This window comes from Chelmon rostratus, chromosome 8, assembly GCF_017976325.1.
Source record: "Chelmon rostratus isolate fCheRos1 chromosome 8, fCheRos1.pri, whole genome shotgun sequence".
Taxonomy (NCBI): domain Eukaryota; kingdom Metazoa; phylum Chordata; class Actinopteri; order Chaetodontiformes; family Chaetodontidae; genus Chelmon; species Chelmon rostratus.
The window spans coordinates 20,844,311-20,861,132 of NC_055665.1; the positions used below are offsets into that span (position 1 = coordinate 20,844,311).

At 43.4% G+C, this 16,822-nt stretch overlaps 1 protein-coding gene across 1 annotated transcript in view; it reads right to left on the minus strand.

Annotated features, from left to right (window-relative positions):
- The window catches only part of LOC121610741 (A disintegrin and metalloproteinase with thrombospondin motifs 16), a 50,690-nt gene extending 34,222 nt beyond the window's left edge, over positions 1–16,468 (minus strand). The window contains exons 1-4 of the mRNA XM_041942994.1: positions 16,379–16,468; positions 16,173–16,254; positions 13,232–13,584; positions 1,924–2,383 (exon numbers count right to left, since the gene is read on the minus strand). Coding sequence (XP_041798928.1) covers positions 1,924–2,383; positions 13,232–13,584; positions 16,173–16,254; positions 16,379–16,468 — 985 coding nt within the window. The remainder of the gene's footprint in view (positions 1–1,923; positions 2,384–13,231; positions 13,585–16,172; positions 16,255–16,378) is intronic.
- Positions 16,469–16,822: the final 354 nt, after the last annotated feature.

The following is a 16,822-nucleotide window of genomic DNA, read 5'->3' on the forward strand; positions in this document are numbered from 1 at the left end:
CTGGGGGCCATTTCTTGATTCATTCATGAAAACTTTGTTAATATAGCTAATTTTGAACGTTGCCCAAAATTCTGTTCTCATGTCAGAGATAAGATAAGCTTTTTTCCCTAAAGGGAAGCTCTATTAGAAAAATCATGATGCAAACTGCAATGAATTCACAGGACAAGCTTATTGTGAAAACCTATCAGCGCTTTGTTAAGTAAACATGTGACTCAGACAAACACAGACTTAACCTTAACGTCAAATGCCCAGCTCTGGCCTGCTTTGAACTCTCCTTTTGAAGCTGGCTCACCTTTGGTAAAAACGTCTCACATCCACGCTCACTCCTACACCCGAGGTCAATCGTACACACAAGTCGAAGCAAAGCGCGGCCTAAAACCCTTGCAGCTCGTGACGTTATCGCCTCGAATCTTCACTTTCATGTTTTCAAGTTATCAAAGCGTTCAGCCGTCACTGCCTGGCTGCGATAAACTATAAAGGCCGGGAAGTTTGCTTATATAGGCGGACAGCAGGTGAGCGACCAAAGTGCCTTTTCGACTAAAACATGGCACAGGTGTTCGGTGATGTCATCCTGTGGGAATGTAAACATCTGCCTGCTTTCACAAGGGACAGGCAGCTGGGGTTCTGCAAGGTAACGGTGGTGGTACCAGTCCAATCCCTGCCCGCTCTCTTTCAAATGACCCCCGTGACACCGGCAATGTTAACTGATCCCGCGGTAATTTCTCGAGAGCAAACATTTGTCGCAGTTTAGAGGGAATATAAAGCATTTCCCTTAACCTTCCGCAGGTCATGGCACTAATGTCGGCAAAAATGTCAACATAAATTGAGATAATACTGTGTGGAGGAAACATTTGTCAGCATGTGAAATACAAATCAAAAGCTCCTCTGAAAGCTTCCTACCCTCGGGGTCATTTTGTAAGCACATTTGCTAAACATGTCGGTTTGCGATAGTGTTCAAAAGTTCCACGTCTCAGTTAAGAATTGACGGACAACTCAAAAACACTGTCAGCTCTAAATTAAATACATGTCTGGATTTATCATGCCACCTCTTGTTAAATCAGTAAAAACCCACATCTTGTTTTCTCTCTTTAACACAGCAGGCGCTAATGATGCCTTAATGATGCACTTGTTAGCATGGAGTGTGCTACTTTGAATGCTGACCTACAAAATAATGCACCATGTGTTGTTCTTGCTATACTGTAAGTTTCTTGCAGCACTCAGTAAATACATTGGGTAACATGTTATGGCGGTGTCTCCGTGTTCCCCTTGCACCAACCAGCTACAACCCTGGGAGGCTGACTGCGAACAGAGTTCACCCAAAATGTCAAGAAATAGGATTATTATATTCTTTTCTCCATGACGCTGCAAGTGGCGTGATAATTCCTGTAAACGTGGCTTAATATCTTGGAGTTCAAACCATTAATTCAGTTATATCTGGAAATGTAAGAATATTGCAACAGTGCCTTCAATGTACAATGTGAGAGTTGTGTCCAGGTGGGAACATTATTAGCTTCAGTGTCAAATGTTAACCATGTCAATTCGATGGCAAACATGACATTTTTCAGAACAAAATATGTCACATAATTTAATTTTGTGAGTCAATGTTAAAGTGTCCCTTTGGTGGGAGAATATAGGTGAGTGAGATTAACCTCATAATAAAATCCTGTTGGTTCACACAGTGTTTTTGTCTTTTTACGTCTCCCCTTGTCCGAGATGCTGACTGTAATTTGTAGAATTTAGACAGAAAACTAAAGAAATCTGTGATGCTTACTCTGTCTCCCTGCTCACTTCATATCTGCATGGGAAGCAGCTGCAGGAAGGTTAAATGCACGCAGACATGAACAGGTGGTTTGTGAGAGTGCACAGTTTGTACCATCGCTGCATGCTACATGTGGATTAGAAGGAGAAATTGCCCTTACATACATTTCTTCCGTCTCCCGCAGAAGTGTTGCCTCTGCTTCTCCCCACGTCTGTAGTCGTTCTCATGGCGATGGCTGTTGCGGTGATGGCCTCCGTGGTGATGCTCTCTCTGGTCACCGTGACTGTTACTGTTGCCACGGGGATAACCATAGATGTCACTTGGCTGTTCTGGCCGGCCCCTGTGCTGATCTTCATTAACCGTGTCGTGGGTGGGCTCCGTCTGTGAGCTGGCCGATCTCTTGGTGACAGAGCGTCTGTGTGATTTGCGGTGACTTGAATCTGTGGATCTCCTCTGCAGCATCCGAGGCTCGTGGCCTCTCTGCTCGGCCCGGGGGTCCCTCTCGCTCTTGTAGAGGATGTGTGGCTGGTGGCTGGGGGGCGCCGTGAAGTTCTCTTTGTGAGCGAGGCTGCGTGACACGGGTCTCAGGAAGTAGTCTGCATCCTGTGTTCTGATCAAACCTGACTAGAGGCAAAACAGAAGGTCCCATTAGCTTTACAGCGGTACCACTTCAGCCAAGCCGTGCAGGGGCCCAAAAGACACATATGTACATCAGTTTTGGATACAAAAATATACTGTTTTTCAAAAATTTCTTATGTTTGACTTTAATTATTACATATTTGCCCAACCATTCTTCAAACAGTTTAGAATATATATTGCTGTCCAACACCTCAAGAAGTAGCCTAAAGGGGTGCAGACATATATATCAAACAAACACAACTACAACCTTCTCCAGCTATTCCTTTAGTTTCCCAGTCTGTCCCTGTCAGCAATTAGTCACAATTTGACTCTTGGGTCACTGTGAACCTGACCCCCCCTAAACCTCAGCGCGGCTCAATTACTGGCCGTGTTTCTTCACGTTCAACATCTGTTTCGCTGTTCAGGGTCAGACGTTATCTCAGCAAAATCTAAATAAGTCTCGGTCAAATCGAGAGAGTTTCAAACAAAAGAGCCGGTGTGAGGATGAAAGGAGGTGGCATCTCTCTTGTAAACACTGTACGTGATCTCCAGGTCGAGGCATTCCTTCCTTTAATAGTCACATGCATTAGAGATCAAGCAAACACAAAAAGCTCCTGAGGTGTTATATCTGAATATGACATGTAAGAAACCCTTTAGAAAAATATGTTCCGAGATGTTTGTGAATTTTTCTCACACTCTGAAACTGCAGCTATGGAGGGCCCCACTTTAAGTACCAGTGCCTTATGCTTTCGATTTTGCAGGATAAATTATGGGAAAGCCCATTATAAATCTTCAAATGTTCAGCATAGCTTTTCTTCAGTTGACCTTATTCTCTCTCTCTCTGTCTGTCTCTGTCTCTTTCCCAAAGAGACAGAGACATTTTGAGTTTTCTTATTCCATTTTCAATAAACTTCTATCAACACAGGCGATTCAGACACTTGGAGATTACTCTCTCTTGCTCTCTGCCTCGCTCTTTGTCTGTCTCAGTCTCTCCAAACACGCACCACATCTGTGTTGACAGTCAACTGGCACGCAGTGTTTGGACTGTAACCGTTCTTGGCAGAAACAGCGGTTTCCCTGAAATACATTTAATTGACTAACTTTTTTTTTTTTTCACCGCGAGTGGAGTGTGAGGTCCTTCGACACTACAGCCAACCCGCTGGCTGACAGAAGCTGACACAGTGGCAGTGCTGAGGCCGTGGCTGTGTGTGTGTGCATGTGTGCGTGGATGACGGTGTCAGCACTGTACAAGGTGGGACACAAATGGGGGAAAACTGGGGAGACAGCGGTGATACATGTGCTACTGAGTGTCAACGTGTAGAGATTTATGCAAACCGCTGTGCACATTATCTCTTGTTGGAATTAGTTTTCTTGCAGGAGCAGACCTCTATTAGTGAGTATTCATTTGATGCTATAATGATCACCACTACTGATTTTCCCCATTTCATCATCACCTACTAACCCGGGCTTCTGCCTCCGCCAGTCTATCAACCACAGATCAGGAAACCAGTGGAAAAGAGTCCCTGGAAAATGCTGTGACTGTATTAAGCACTGAATTTGAAAATGATGAACTCTGGGAATACAAGCCAGCACAGATGTGTGAGCTGTGACCGCAGTGGCTGTACAGTTTACAGCTTTCATCACATTGTGCAGCAAACGAAAGCTAGCATGCATTTATGTTGCATTTGTGAATTGTTGGGTCGACAGCAGCCAAACTGGCTTCATCTCTCAAATGTTATAAAAACATGAATGCTCAAACTTTGCATACGAACAGCAAAAATACAACAAAGATATCTTAAGAAGTATGAATGCATCTGTATGGCTCCTGAAGTGCAAGGATTGCACAGCCGTTTCTTGCCAAATAGGCTCCTGTGTGAGGACGGCTTCTTCAAATCCCACTGTTAATGTTTATGTCCTCACCACAAGCCAGTGGAGAGCACTTGTTGTTTACAGGTGTTTGTGCGTCAGATAATGATCATTTCCCACCGTACAGTAACTGCTGTGCTGTGTCACCACAAACACCGACGCAGAAATATATTTGGAGACATATTTACAGCCGGAAACACTTTTTGACCCATTACTTATTGAGATGATTACAATCTTTTGGGCCCTTTAAAAACAACAAAAAAACAATGGAGGCTCCATAATGAAGTCTTCGGTGCAGTGCACATGTTTTGCTACATGCGCAACTCACCAGCACTGTCATTTCTATTCTCTGTTTAAAAACACTGCACAGCTGTGGTTGGTCCTCACCTTTCATGACAATGTTCAGTCTAGGATCAGAGCAGTTTGTGGAATAGTCATGAAATTTAATCTACAGAGTCGTGTACATGGACGCGAATGTTCCATTTTTTTCATGACAATCAGCACGACTTTAGGACAAACATAGTATAAAGAGCGAGAAAGTCCACACTGAGAGATGGACGGGGTGGATGCAAAATTCAAAATCAGCATTTTCACACAGGAGACCAGGGTTTGATTCCTCTTTCACACCAATAATCATCATTGATTATATTAAGGAACCAAAATCATACTCTTGTCATAAACCTAACCAAGCAGTTTTGGTACCTAAACCTACACTGACCTATGACCTTCACCTGAAAGGTTTCTCAGCAAGCTTTATTTTGAAAATCTAACTGGATGTTGCATATTTATTGTAGCTAACTTGACAGCAGAATGAGAGCGATGGTGCATGCGGATGGTGATGCTGAGCATCATGAAAATAATGGAAAATTCTTTGCCATGTACACAAATATATAGATTCGATCTCGTGGCCGTGCCACAAACTGTTGCCACGTCGCACTGACTATTAACGGCCGACCCTTATACACGCTCTGAGAAAGGAGAGGGTGGAGGATCAATTATTGAGAAAAAGAGGGAGGCTTGCTAATGCATTACCACCTTCCCCTGCACTGTAGCTTGCCTGCCAACGGTCAAGAAATAATCCTCGCTCAAACTCCAGCCAGGATCGTTGGTAACAATCACATGTGACAACCGGTGCGTGATCCTGTCATCCGCATGGCACCCGCCCCGGCGCTGTGTAATCACAGCCGATTGTCATAATTTGGTTCCAAGTCACGGTGAGGCCTCTGACCTAAACTGTGCTGCTGTCAACCTTGAAAATTTCACATGCTTAGTACTTATTCTGTCCGGGTGGGTGGTTTTGTGGGGGGGGCGGTTGAGCATTTGGGCACATCAGTGTGGAGCTAAAGCAGCTCTAGGAGGAAAATGGGTGCCATGTGATTGTTGAGAATAAGGTTTCTGGTGATTTGTATCTTGATCCAAACAGTAACGAGTTGAAGCCTTTGGAGGAGTTTGGGATTTTTTCTTATTTATGTTGTTTTTTGACATGAGGGGTTATTTTTGGTCAGCTCATTCCAGTGGCAGTAAAAGGAGACGGATGGATGAAGAAGAGGAAATCCATGATGGAAAGATATAATCATGGGACCTACACCTGCAGCCTGTGGACTGGACTGTTTAGTGAGGAGTTGTTATGGAAACTGTCGTGTTCAGATATATATTTAAAAGTAGTCTGGAGTAGACAGGGTCATCTGGCTGACATTCAGTCTTAAGGAGAGGATGGTGTATTAACTGTGAAGATATGCATGGTGCTGCATTACTTAAAGTGAGCTTATTATGCTGCCAGCTCCATTTAACTCTTGCAGTAAGACATTTCCAGACATGGTCTTTTGTATCTGCATATGACACTGCACTATTCAGAGCAGTATACATATGTGTGCGTGCATACAGCAAACCTAACGCATGTCAACAAGCATGACTGAGTGCATCTCAGGATGACAGTGACAATGTCCTCTGTCTCTCCACTGTCAGCACTGCATGCATGCCTTACTTTCTATGTCTGGTCTGGTCTGGTCTGTCTTTTTAACTCTGGAGCTGAGATTTTTTTTTTTTTTTTGGCTTTCATCATGTTTGGTGCAAACTAGATTCACTGGCTGCATTATGCTGTGTGTCAAAATGTATTGTGTGGCATGTTACAGTTATTCCCTAATTGGGTTCTGGAGATCTTCACTAGTCTTGATGAGGTTCCAATTCCAGGGTCCCTCAGCAAAATAAGGGATTTATGGAGATCACAACATACTGTCAAATCTTTCCACATACTGTACATAGTGATGTACTGTATGGAGTGGAACCTTGGCTGATTATTGATTCCACTTACCCTGCAGTATGACAGCTGTCTCTTTCTATACAACTTCTAATCCGTGTCAAATTAAGGGTTTTCATGACCTCGTGATTTCTGTACCTTTTAGTGAGGCTTTCACCTAATAGCAGAGTCAGGGATGAGCTACTGGTGTGGCTCCATCGTAACAAGAAGCACACGTTTCCCTCCAAGCATCCTCTTGTTTGATCGTCTGCTGTCACACTGTCTGCTTGGACTGTTTCTCCTCAAAATAAATTAATGCCCCTTATTGTTTAATAAATACTGTCTTTGTGTTTGTTGTCCTTTGCTTAAGATATTCAATCCAGATGTTGAGTGTTGTATTATTTAACTTGTGTTGGTAGGTTCTGTGTTCTTCTAAAGGATGCAAATTTATATGTATATATAATGTGCAGAATAAACTTTTATTTGTAGGCAGAAGCAGACGGGAAATTGTACAGAAAACCATATGTGATAGCAGCGCACTGTAAGTAAAATGGCTTCAAAATGTTTCTGTGTTAAACAAAGCAACATGCATCCTCTTTGTCTTCTTAAGCATAACAGCCAACATACCCCAGAGATAATCTTTTCATGATGTCTTCAGTCTGTGAACTCTGCACAGTCTTCAGGTTTAAGCTCGGCCTTCTATGAAACAACAACTTCTTCTGAGTATGTGTGCATGTGAGCCACTATGTTAGGAGATTAGGTCAGCTAGTGCCTCTCCTAAATAGCCAAAGTCATCAGATTACACACTGCGCTCTACGAGGTGCAAATAGCAGTCATAAAATGCTGAAACACTACTTGGGAGGGCGCAAACAGCTGGACTCTCTGGAGTCAGACGCATCCAGACAAGCAGTGACAGGAAGGGAGGGGGGGGGGGGCGGGAGAAAATGGTAGGAAAACGGAACTGAGGGGGGAAGCGTTCAGAGCATTACAAGGTGCACCTGACTGCGTGCAGTGTATAGTTCCTCCCTTCCTTATGTCTACCTCCCTTTAAGTTGCTCGCCCTAATGGAGACCAAAAGAGAGCAAAAACTTGCCGCTGTGGGTACTTAGAGTTCAAATTTATTACTTGGGTTTTTGGTCCAAGCTTCTTTTTTTATGTCAGTCCAAGCATATGAGAAAGACAGCATGTCTGAGAGCTTAAAGGGTTTAACACAGTAACTAAGAATAATGATCATATTTAATCACTAACCAGCCCTTGCTTTATGTATTGCAAACAAAAACAAAAAACAGCAAGACAAGAACTAAGTGAAAAAACAAGTGGAGAGGCTGCCATCACAAATCTATTCTTCAATAGCATTGCAAGTCTACGCTTAACATTTCCAAACATTTCTTTTGACAGACTGAGGTGCATTAATAATTCTTAATAACTCTCCTGCTGTGTTTGCTTCATGTAAGATGGTTCCACAATGGCTCCATTTCTAGCAGCCGAAAGGCAGGGATTCAAGCTTTGGCTCAACGTTGACAGGGCTTATTGAAAAACTGGGAACGAGACTCTGACATTGCACTTCAGCACCATACACCATTTCTTAATCAATTAGCTCTTTCACTCCAAGCTGCACCTTAGTCATCCGTTGGCTGGCTCGCCACAACACGTTACACCAACTGGAGGTCAATCAAGTTGGAAACAACAAAAGTTCCTAACTGACTTCCAGTCTCACATATGCACATGACTCAGTACCTAATCTACTTTGCATGACTGCGAAAACCACGAGTGATGTTAGCAAATGATAAAACTACCAACAATCCTTTAAGATCATTTGACTGATCTTACTGTATGTTTTGAAAATTGATTATAGCAACCTTCCAAGACCACACTGCCTGCTTTTCAAAGCTTCATCACATCAATAGATCATCCCTCATATATTCTTGGAAATCCCAGAGGTGGGACGAGTGTGCAGCATTCTATTATTACTACTACTACTACGAGGCCTGAGGCAAGAAACACACCCGTCCTTTTACAAGAGGAAAACACATGACCTCCAAGTGATTTGTAGTGGGCGGACATTTAGCGTTTCCCTTTGGTACAAAAGAAAGGTGTGCATCAGAAGTCTGAGTAAAATTAGATTAGACAAACAGATACTGATGTATGTGAAGCTCAGGAATAATGAAGAGGCACAAAGAGACAGAAACAGAGCTATGAGTGTGCCCTCTTAGTGTTCAATAGTTTATAGAGAGATTGATAGGTATGTATTATTTGCAGAGGCAATTTTAAAAGACTTTAAACTGCAAAAACATAAAATAATCTGACAGTGACTGGCATTGCAATGCATTTAGGGAAGGTAATTAAGCTTAAAGGACCCAGTTGTTACTGCATTCTGTTCTATGTTACCATCTACCTAAAGCATGTATGCGTGTACCTAAAGAGTTTCTGTGAATTGATGATTGAAGTAGGCAGGTACTGTTTCCAGTCTGCGGACGCACGACAGACTTCTCACCAACAGCCATGCTGGCAGCTCTGTGAGGCTGAACTTCAACACAGCAGTGTTTTGAGTTAAACCCTGATGTCAGCATGCTAACATCGTCACAAAGGCAATAACATGCTGACGTTAAGGAGCTGTAATGCTTCCCATGTTCACCACCTTAGTTTAGCATTTGTAGCATGAATGTAATATTTAGTCATACCAAAGACTGGACACAACAGGACAGATTGAAAGCTTCGCCTGTTGAGTATGCTAAGTGGGAAGTTAATAGATCACCAAAGTCAGCAGACTTGATCTTCTGGGGACTATGAATGTTTTTGACCAAGTTTGTGCCGATCAATCCAGTAGATGCTAAGATATTCCAGTCTGGACCAGTCTGAAGTGGTGGGCTGACAGACCGCTATACCTAGAGCAGAATGTTAATGTTAAACTTTTTATTGTATAACTTATATGCCTTATCTTGATTGTGTAATGTTTATGTATCTGCTATAAGGAGCTTTGCTCTCAGTTGGTTTTCCACTAGTTAAATATAGGCTTTCAAGAGCCATACTGCTAGCGTGGCTAAAACTCACACAAGATTTCATATGTAGGGGAAAAAAAAAAAAAATTCATGGTGTCAGAGTGCAATACCTCCATGGCACTCTACTCACCCCTCAACTCCGTCACCCCCATAAAAGCCAGACTAAAGAGGATTACACTGCAGCGTAAAGTAGACGCAGAGGAGGACCTGCTTTATGATCTTCTCTTCCACATGTGTGTCACTGTGCCGGTTCTCAAACTTTGGCAAGCGAACAGAGACAGTGGGATTGGCCCGCTTCTGCGATTCCACTAATTCTTTGCTTGTAAGTATGAGATTTTTATGGTTGAACTCCCTACTGTCATCAAAGCGGGGCTAACCACTATATGGGCTGCCAGGGGAGGGGAGTTGAAAAGGCAACTTATACACAAGCTTTACAATGTAACACTCCTTACGAGGGGGTTTCAGCACTTTAAAATGCCAGGGAGGGAACAGTGACGCTTTTAGCCTGCATTTCTGCATCTCTGTCATCTCTCTCTGTCACTCTGATCTTTTTCCTATCTTTCTCTTTGCATCCATCAGTCAGTCGAGAAAACACAAGCATTCAGGGCGCCTGTATAAGTCACTACTAAAGCAGATAAATAATACCAATCCCTTTCCTAGAGGGATGACTATAGAGATTTACATCTTTATGAAAAAATTAAAAAATGCAAATGAAAAACATTTTTAACTATTAGAGTCATACAATGTTTTCAGCAACCAATGCAAAAACCAAAAAAAAAAAAGTACGGTCAACAGAACTGAAGAGACTGAACAGAAAACGTGAATACGAGAAAATCTACATCACCAAAAAGCAAACTTTTCATGAAATACTGAAACCAAGATTTTCCTGATGACGCATTCTATCATCACTACACTAGCTTCTTCTCTCTCCCATATTTGTGGACTGCCATGGACAGCATGGTAGTAATGGCTTGTTTCCTACCGAAGGGAGAAGCCTCACGCTGCAGTTGGAGGCCAGGTGCTCTCGCTGATGCAGCTATTGATCAGGGTCACTCTGGTCAACATTTACCTGCGTCCTGCCAAATAGGAACCTGACCAAAGTGCAAGGTCTCCTACCAGCTCTCAGCCAAGTGAGATTTGTTTCCAAGTTTACATCTGGAACACGTGGGGCACACAAAACTTGGTATATATGAGTGCAGGCCACACAAATAAACACATACCAACACATCTTATCTTCAGTATTCAGGTCACATCATGCACATGTGTTTATTGGTAAAGATAGGAAGTTCAGTGCGTGCTATGAGAAATTGCATTCTTTGAAAAGTGCTGACTATCTTTAGCTTTCCCCAGGAGTCTAAATACCTTTGTCTGCTGATATAAGTTTGCAGTTCCCTAATTCACATCAGAAAAAGTCACATTCTCATTGATGCATTGACCCAGTCCATCCTGGCCAGCCTCAGTCGTGAGAACCACATTTACAGTCTATGCAACCCTGGACCTTTTGGCTGAATCTTTTATTGGAATCTGGTCTGAAATGCAGACATGCACACACGCACGCACAAACACACACACGCACACGCACACACACACACACACAGAAGAAGAAGCATCCCTGGAGATGTGCCATTCCCTGTCTGTAGTTTAAGAGGGCAATTCTCAGACACAGCAGTGGTCCTCTACAATGAAAATATAAACAGAAAACCATTAAAGACTGGCCTGAAATTTATTATGATTAAAAACACTGAAAATGCTGAAGTGAAATGTGGTCATACTGGTTTTTTAGGAATTTGTTTGGTTAAAACTGTGAAAAGACAGCAAATTTGAATGACTACATTTTGTCCTTCCCCTGCAAAGCTTATATGACCACAAGCTTGAATGCTCATAAGCTATGAACTGCAAGACTGCGCTCACATGTAAGTGGACATAAGTAACATTGCAGGAGTTTCTCTGTTTAGTTGCTGTACTCTGTCTCTAGTGACTGTCGAGTTCGAAATGAATACGTGAGTTCAAGTCTGAGAGGATTAGTGTGTATTCATAAAGCCCTTTGTTCTCTAGTCCAGACCGCTAAGAGGGCTAGTTTAACACTTGGGGTCTTACTGGGGTGGAGCTGCTTCAGTCAGGCTTACTTAGTGTGGTTCTTATTGTAATGTTTCCTTTATATTCATGCAGAAGAAGAGGACCACCAAGGCAAAAACTGACATTCAGCCAATGTTCTCCACAGAACACAAACAACTCCGGGGGCATGAAGTACAATTAGTGCATTTAGAAATATTAGCCTGCATCTTAGTATAATGACTTTTATCTGGGACATGGGGGATGTATAACAGAAGAAACAAAACTTAGATTATCCTCAAGCATCAGCACATTCACACACTTCAACCCAACTGAACACTAAAACACTATGAACTTCTGTTATTAACCGATGGTTTCAACAACTATAAATCTGCTCAGTTCTGGATTTAGTTGTTGTTGTGCAGTTTCCAGTATGTTGTATATCATGCTAATATGAACATTACTTACAAGTTAGCCCACTACCCAGTTGCACCCCACCCTTAGTTGTAAGACAATTTAGTTCAATTAAATTTTCTATATACTGTATTTTGTAATTCACACACAGTCACTTGTCTACTTATGGTGCCAGCTGTGTTACAACTAAAATATTGTTGCTCATGAGCTGAAAACCTATAGATGTTGGTCAGGATCAAGACATATTAAATACAAATTTATATTTATATGAGCTGTTCTTCATGAGTTGTCCATGGCAGCTGGTCAAACAGTACGCTGAATAAGAAGATGAAGCAGCACCAAACATTGCTTTGGCACGCATGTGTTGGGGGATTTTCGTGGCTAACTGACCAAACATTCTGTGGTGTTCACAGACTTGACTTTCACATTCATTAGCTATTCATTAGCTGATTTAGGCAAGTGCAACATGCAGGGAAGGAGGCTGAACTAACGTATGACACATTGGAGGAGGAAATTTCCGTGCATGATTTGTTAACTCGGCCAGTGGGTTTTTAACTCAGCATAAGTCAATGTTCTGACCAGACCAGGCAGACAATGCACTGACTCAAGTGCTGTATGAAAGGAAGCTTCACAGTAGCGTACTGAAAGGAGCGCTTTACACAGTCATCAGACTGTGCATGTGTCAAAGAAAAGGACAATGAAAAAATTGTGGTTTTATCTAGATTTACAAGCTGGCTGTAATCTGATTTTTCTCCTCCTTTGATACTTTGTTCCCTCTCACTCTTTCCTTCAGTTCAGTGTCTGGTCAGCATCTGGTGTCTAATACTGTCTAACACAAAATTACAGCACATGTTAAGCATTTATGCTTTCAGTCATTTACTTCGACCATGCTCAGCCTTTGTGCTAATTCAGTGTTTGCTAAACTCTGAGTTGAAATCCAAAATGGGTCATGGAGCTCTCTCCTCCTCTCAGATTCAGCATGACAAGAATACAAGAGCTGTGTTTATATCAGGGGTCACAGGATGAGGCAAATTTCTTAAATTTGGCTCCCAGGCTCACTATTTCTTCTAGGTCAGGGAGTGCAATTACAGTACTCACTTGGTCGATCAATCCAAATGCTGCCAAAGTTAAAGTGAAACAAAAATGTCCAAGACAAATACTTTCAAATCAACTCACCCTGGAGTCGTTTCACTGATGCAGAGACACACCAGCCCACACTCAACTGTCTACTCCCTCCGTCTCATCCAAACCCTCCCGCAACCCGACTCTGTGCATGTCCAGACTCACCATCCCCATGCATGTGGACAGTGCCACCGAGGAGTTGACCCTTGACCTCAGCGACCCCTGGTAAAAGCAGAGGTCGTCCTGGTGGTAGGCCCTTAGGCTCTTGGTGCCATTCTTTCCCAGGACCTGGATGGTGAAGCCAGGTGCAATCAGCCTCTCTGAGGCCTCCTTCAGCTCCATGTGGAAGTCCTGCCCCAAGCCACTCAGCCGGAAGTGGACCGTCTGGCTGCTGCCGTTTGATGAGCCTGGATCTGGGCCTGGGGATCTGCGTCGCCTTCTGCGATGGTGGTGGGCAACTTCGTGAGAGATGTAAACACCTTGGTGGTTGACCTCATATGGAGATACAATCTCATATTCTGAAGGAGAGAGAAAGGAATAGAGGGCGGGAAGAAGAGGGAAAAAATAGCAAACTAGACGATTATTGGGTGTTATTGTCCTTGTGATCAATCCTTACTAATTTGATCCGTCAACACCATTTATTGTGATATACTGCATGCTGTGTCAGCTGCCACCTTGTTTGCATCATGGACTGAATAAAAACTACAACCTATTCACTTCCTTTGTAAATTTTCCTTGACCTGCCTCATATAGTTTTGCTGGCTGGGTCAAGCACAAGTTACAAGAAAAGGAAGGGTTTTAGACAATTCCAACACAGGCCCTTCAGCGGACAGTGAATCATGTTTGACCCAGTGTTTTACTAGAGTTTTTACTACGGCTCAAGCTGGATAACTGCAGGTCATAAAGGGAGATGGTGGCAGGTCATTGGCCTGGCCTCTTAGATCAGTTGAATGTCTAATGGTGCTGTGGTCACAGAAACTAATGGGCTTTCCTCCAAAGGTCAAATCAAAAGAGTAGTTGACTCCTTGAGCTGCACCTTAATTGGTTTTCCAGAGGAAATCATGGCAGTAGAGGCTGCTCCTGTCCATCCTCTGAGTAAGAATGGGCTGACCTAATAAAGGAGGGCATCCTGTCTATGAAGCATGTCATTGTCTTTAAGGCTTTGGATATATTTCAGGGCTTCTGAGATCACGTCTCTTGTGTGCACGAAAAAAACTGCAACAAAATGTTTTAAAACTGGGAATTATTTCCTATTGCTGGGAGAAATATTACACATTGTTTCAAAGCAATTTTTGTGGTGAGATCTTCTTGGTTATTTAGGGAGCCTGGCATGCCATCACACACTTTGAAACATTATGCACTTGAAACACTTTGGGTCTATGAGTAACCACCAAGCAAACAAATAAAACTGTGTCATTGTTGATTTTGTGACGATGTTGTAACGGCCAACTGCAAATGTGGTCCATCTTGCCATTTCAAACTGATACGTGGTCACTTTATCAGCTTAAAGTACACAGAAATAACAGCAACCTTGGACCTACAGTCAACAAGAGCCAGGCTCAGTTACTGTACAGTATGGCCTGCTTTAGCAGGCCCGAATAATGAATAAATATAGCACGGAGACAGACATGTTTTGGCAATGGGAGAAACATGCAGGGTGACAGACAGTGTGTCATCACTGGCAGCGTGAAAGCCTGAGGTTTGAACTTGGCTATTTGGTGCATCTTGAGGCCGACTGGTAGCCCCTACCCACAACATGACATCTATGTATTAGTGGATGCATTTATTTAAAGCACCTTGCATTACAGTGGCTGCATATGTTTTAGATTGGGTGGTCACAGTGGGAAGTAAAATCTAAGACGCTTGAAGTGTTACAACCGAGATCTACCCGCAGAGTTACAGGACTGTGAAGAGCTAACACATGCTTCAAGTCCCAAGCCTTTTCTGTGCAGACACTTAGGCACAGCCAGAAAATGGTCCTCTCCATCTTTGTCGTTTTGTCCACCTACCCCCAACGCACACAGTTACACCCAGTCAACTGTGTTTGTTCCGCCTTAACTCAAAACCCAGCTGCAGTGACCCATGTCTGACAGTATACAAACAAAGAGGCTGCGGGAAGAGAGTGCACACGCACACGCACGCACACACACACACACACACACACACACACATATCTTGTCTGATGGACTGAGACAAGATCCTGCAGTGGGTAGTTTGTTGGTTTAGTGGCTCCTGAGTGCCATTAGTACTGATAACCAGTGGGCGCCTTGGCTTAAACTTAACAAAAGATTGAACATGTGAACCCTTTCCTCGCCCGCTCTAACATAGCTGTATGGATGTTAAACACATTAACACTGAGCGACAGTTGCTAAAGCACTGCCTGTGAGATGATCTGAAGCAGAAGTAAGGGCTTCCCTTCACTCCTGTTTCACATCATCTCCACATGTGACCAGAGAAAAGAGTTTTGATGTTTGTTTATTTGTCTGCTTTTCGCTGTAACTTAAAAAAAAAAATCAAAGGATCAGGAGGAGGATACACAGCCAAAGCAATTGCTGACTCAGCACACCACATGGGGTTAGATCCACAAAACAAAGAACAGATCAAAGTCTTGCGCTTACTGCTTGTACTAATTACTGTATTGACAAAGAAGCTTCAGCAAGAATCAGTGCATCCTCATTGGGGGCTTTGGTGACTCCCCACTTCTAAAACAGAGCGCAGTAATATGAGGGAGCTGTTTCTTCATTGCCCTATTCAGCAATTATATTAATGTCACCTATTGATACTATAAGCTGCTTACTGTTCAAGGGCCCCACAAATCAGTAATTCCTTCAAAATAACTTATGAAATTAGCTATTGCAAAAGGAAGGTGTTCCATATTTAGAGCTCCACTGCTGCAGCGCACACACGGTTCTGTGTCAGGGTGCAGGTCGCCCCCCAGCGGTGAAGAGAGGAATTACACCGCGCAGGTGAGCGCCGTTTGATGAAATTCGAGGGATAGTCTTTTATCATCCGACAAACGAAAGCACAGCGCACGCACGCACGCATGCACAGAGTCGCAAAAACACTGATGAAATCTGCAAGACCCTGTGTTCAACACTTAACATACCTGTGTGTTGAGGTAAATTGAGAGATCGGAGCACAGCCGATGCTTCTAGACGAAATTCAGCACCATGAGTCAAAAGCACGCTCTGTAAGGAAGGGAGCGCAAATATGACTTGATCATGATGGAAAACAATGCGAGGAGCACTCACATGAAGTGTTGACAGCTTGCATGCATGCATGTGCCTGCAGGAGATAATACAACCGACTTACTTTGCACACTGTGAACAAGCAAAAGAGTTGGAAAAGGAGCGACGGCCGCGTCCTGTTGCTCCGTTCGGCGCAGATCCGTAAGAAAGCCATCTCTGCGGGTCACCTTCACGCATAAACTGGAGCCTAAACCACACGGCCACTTGCCAGCAGGGCCAAGAGCCCCAGTGAAGCAGCCCAACGGGGGCAGCCGCGGGACTTCTGCGGGACTTCTGGTGAGAGAAGCATCAACGAGTTTCACATGCAGGCTTCTTCACCCGTGCCACTTTGGTTTCCATTCATTTCCAAGCGCAGTATCCGGACGCGGCAAATGGCTTGAACGCAAGCTCTCTCTCCCGGCAAATCATTTTCCTTTTTTTTTTTTTTTTTTTCCTCTCAGACAATCCGACCAGTATCCAGCTTCTCTCTCTCTCTCCCCCTCTCTCTCCCTCTCGCACACACACGCTC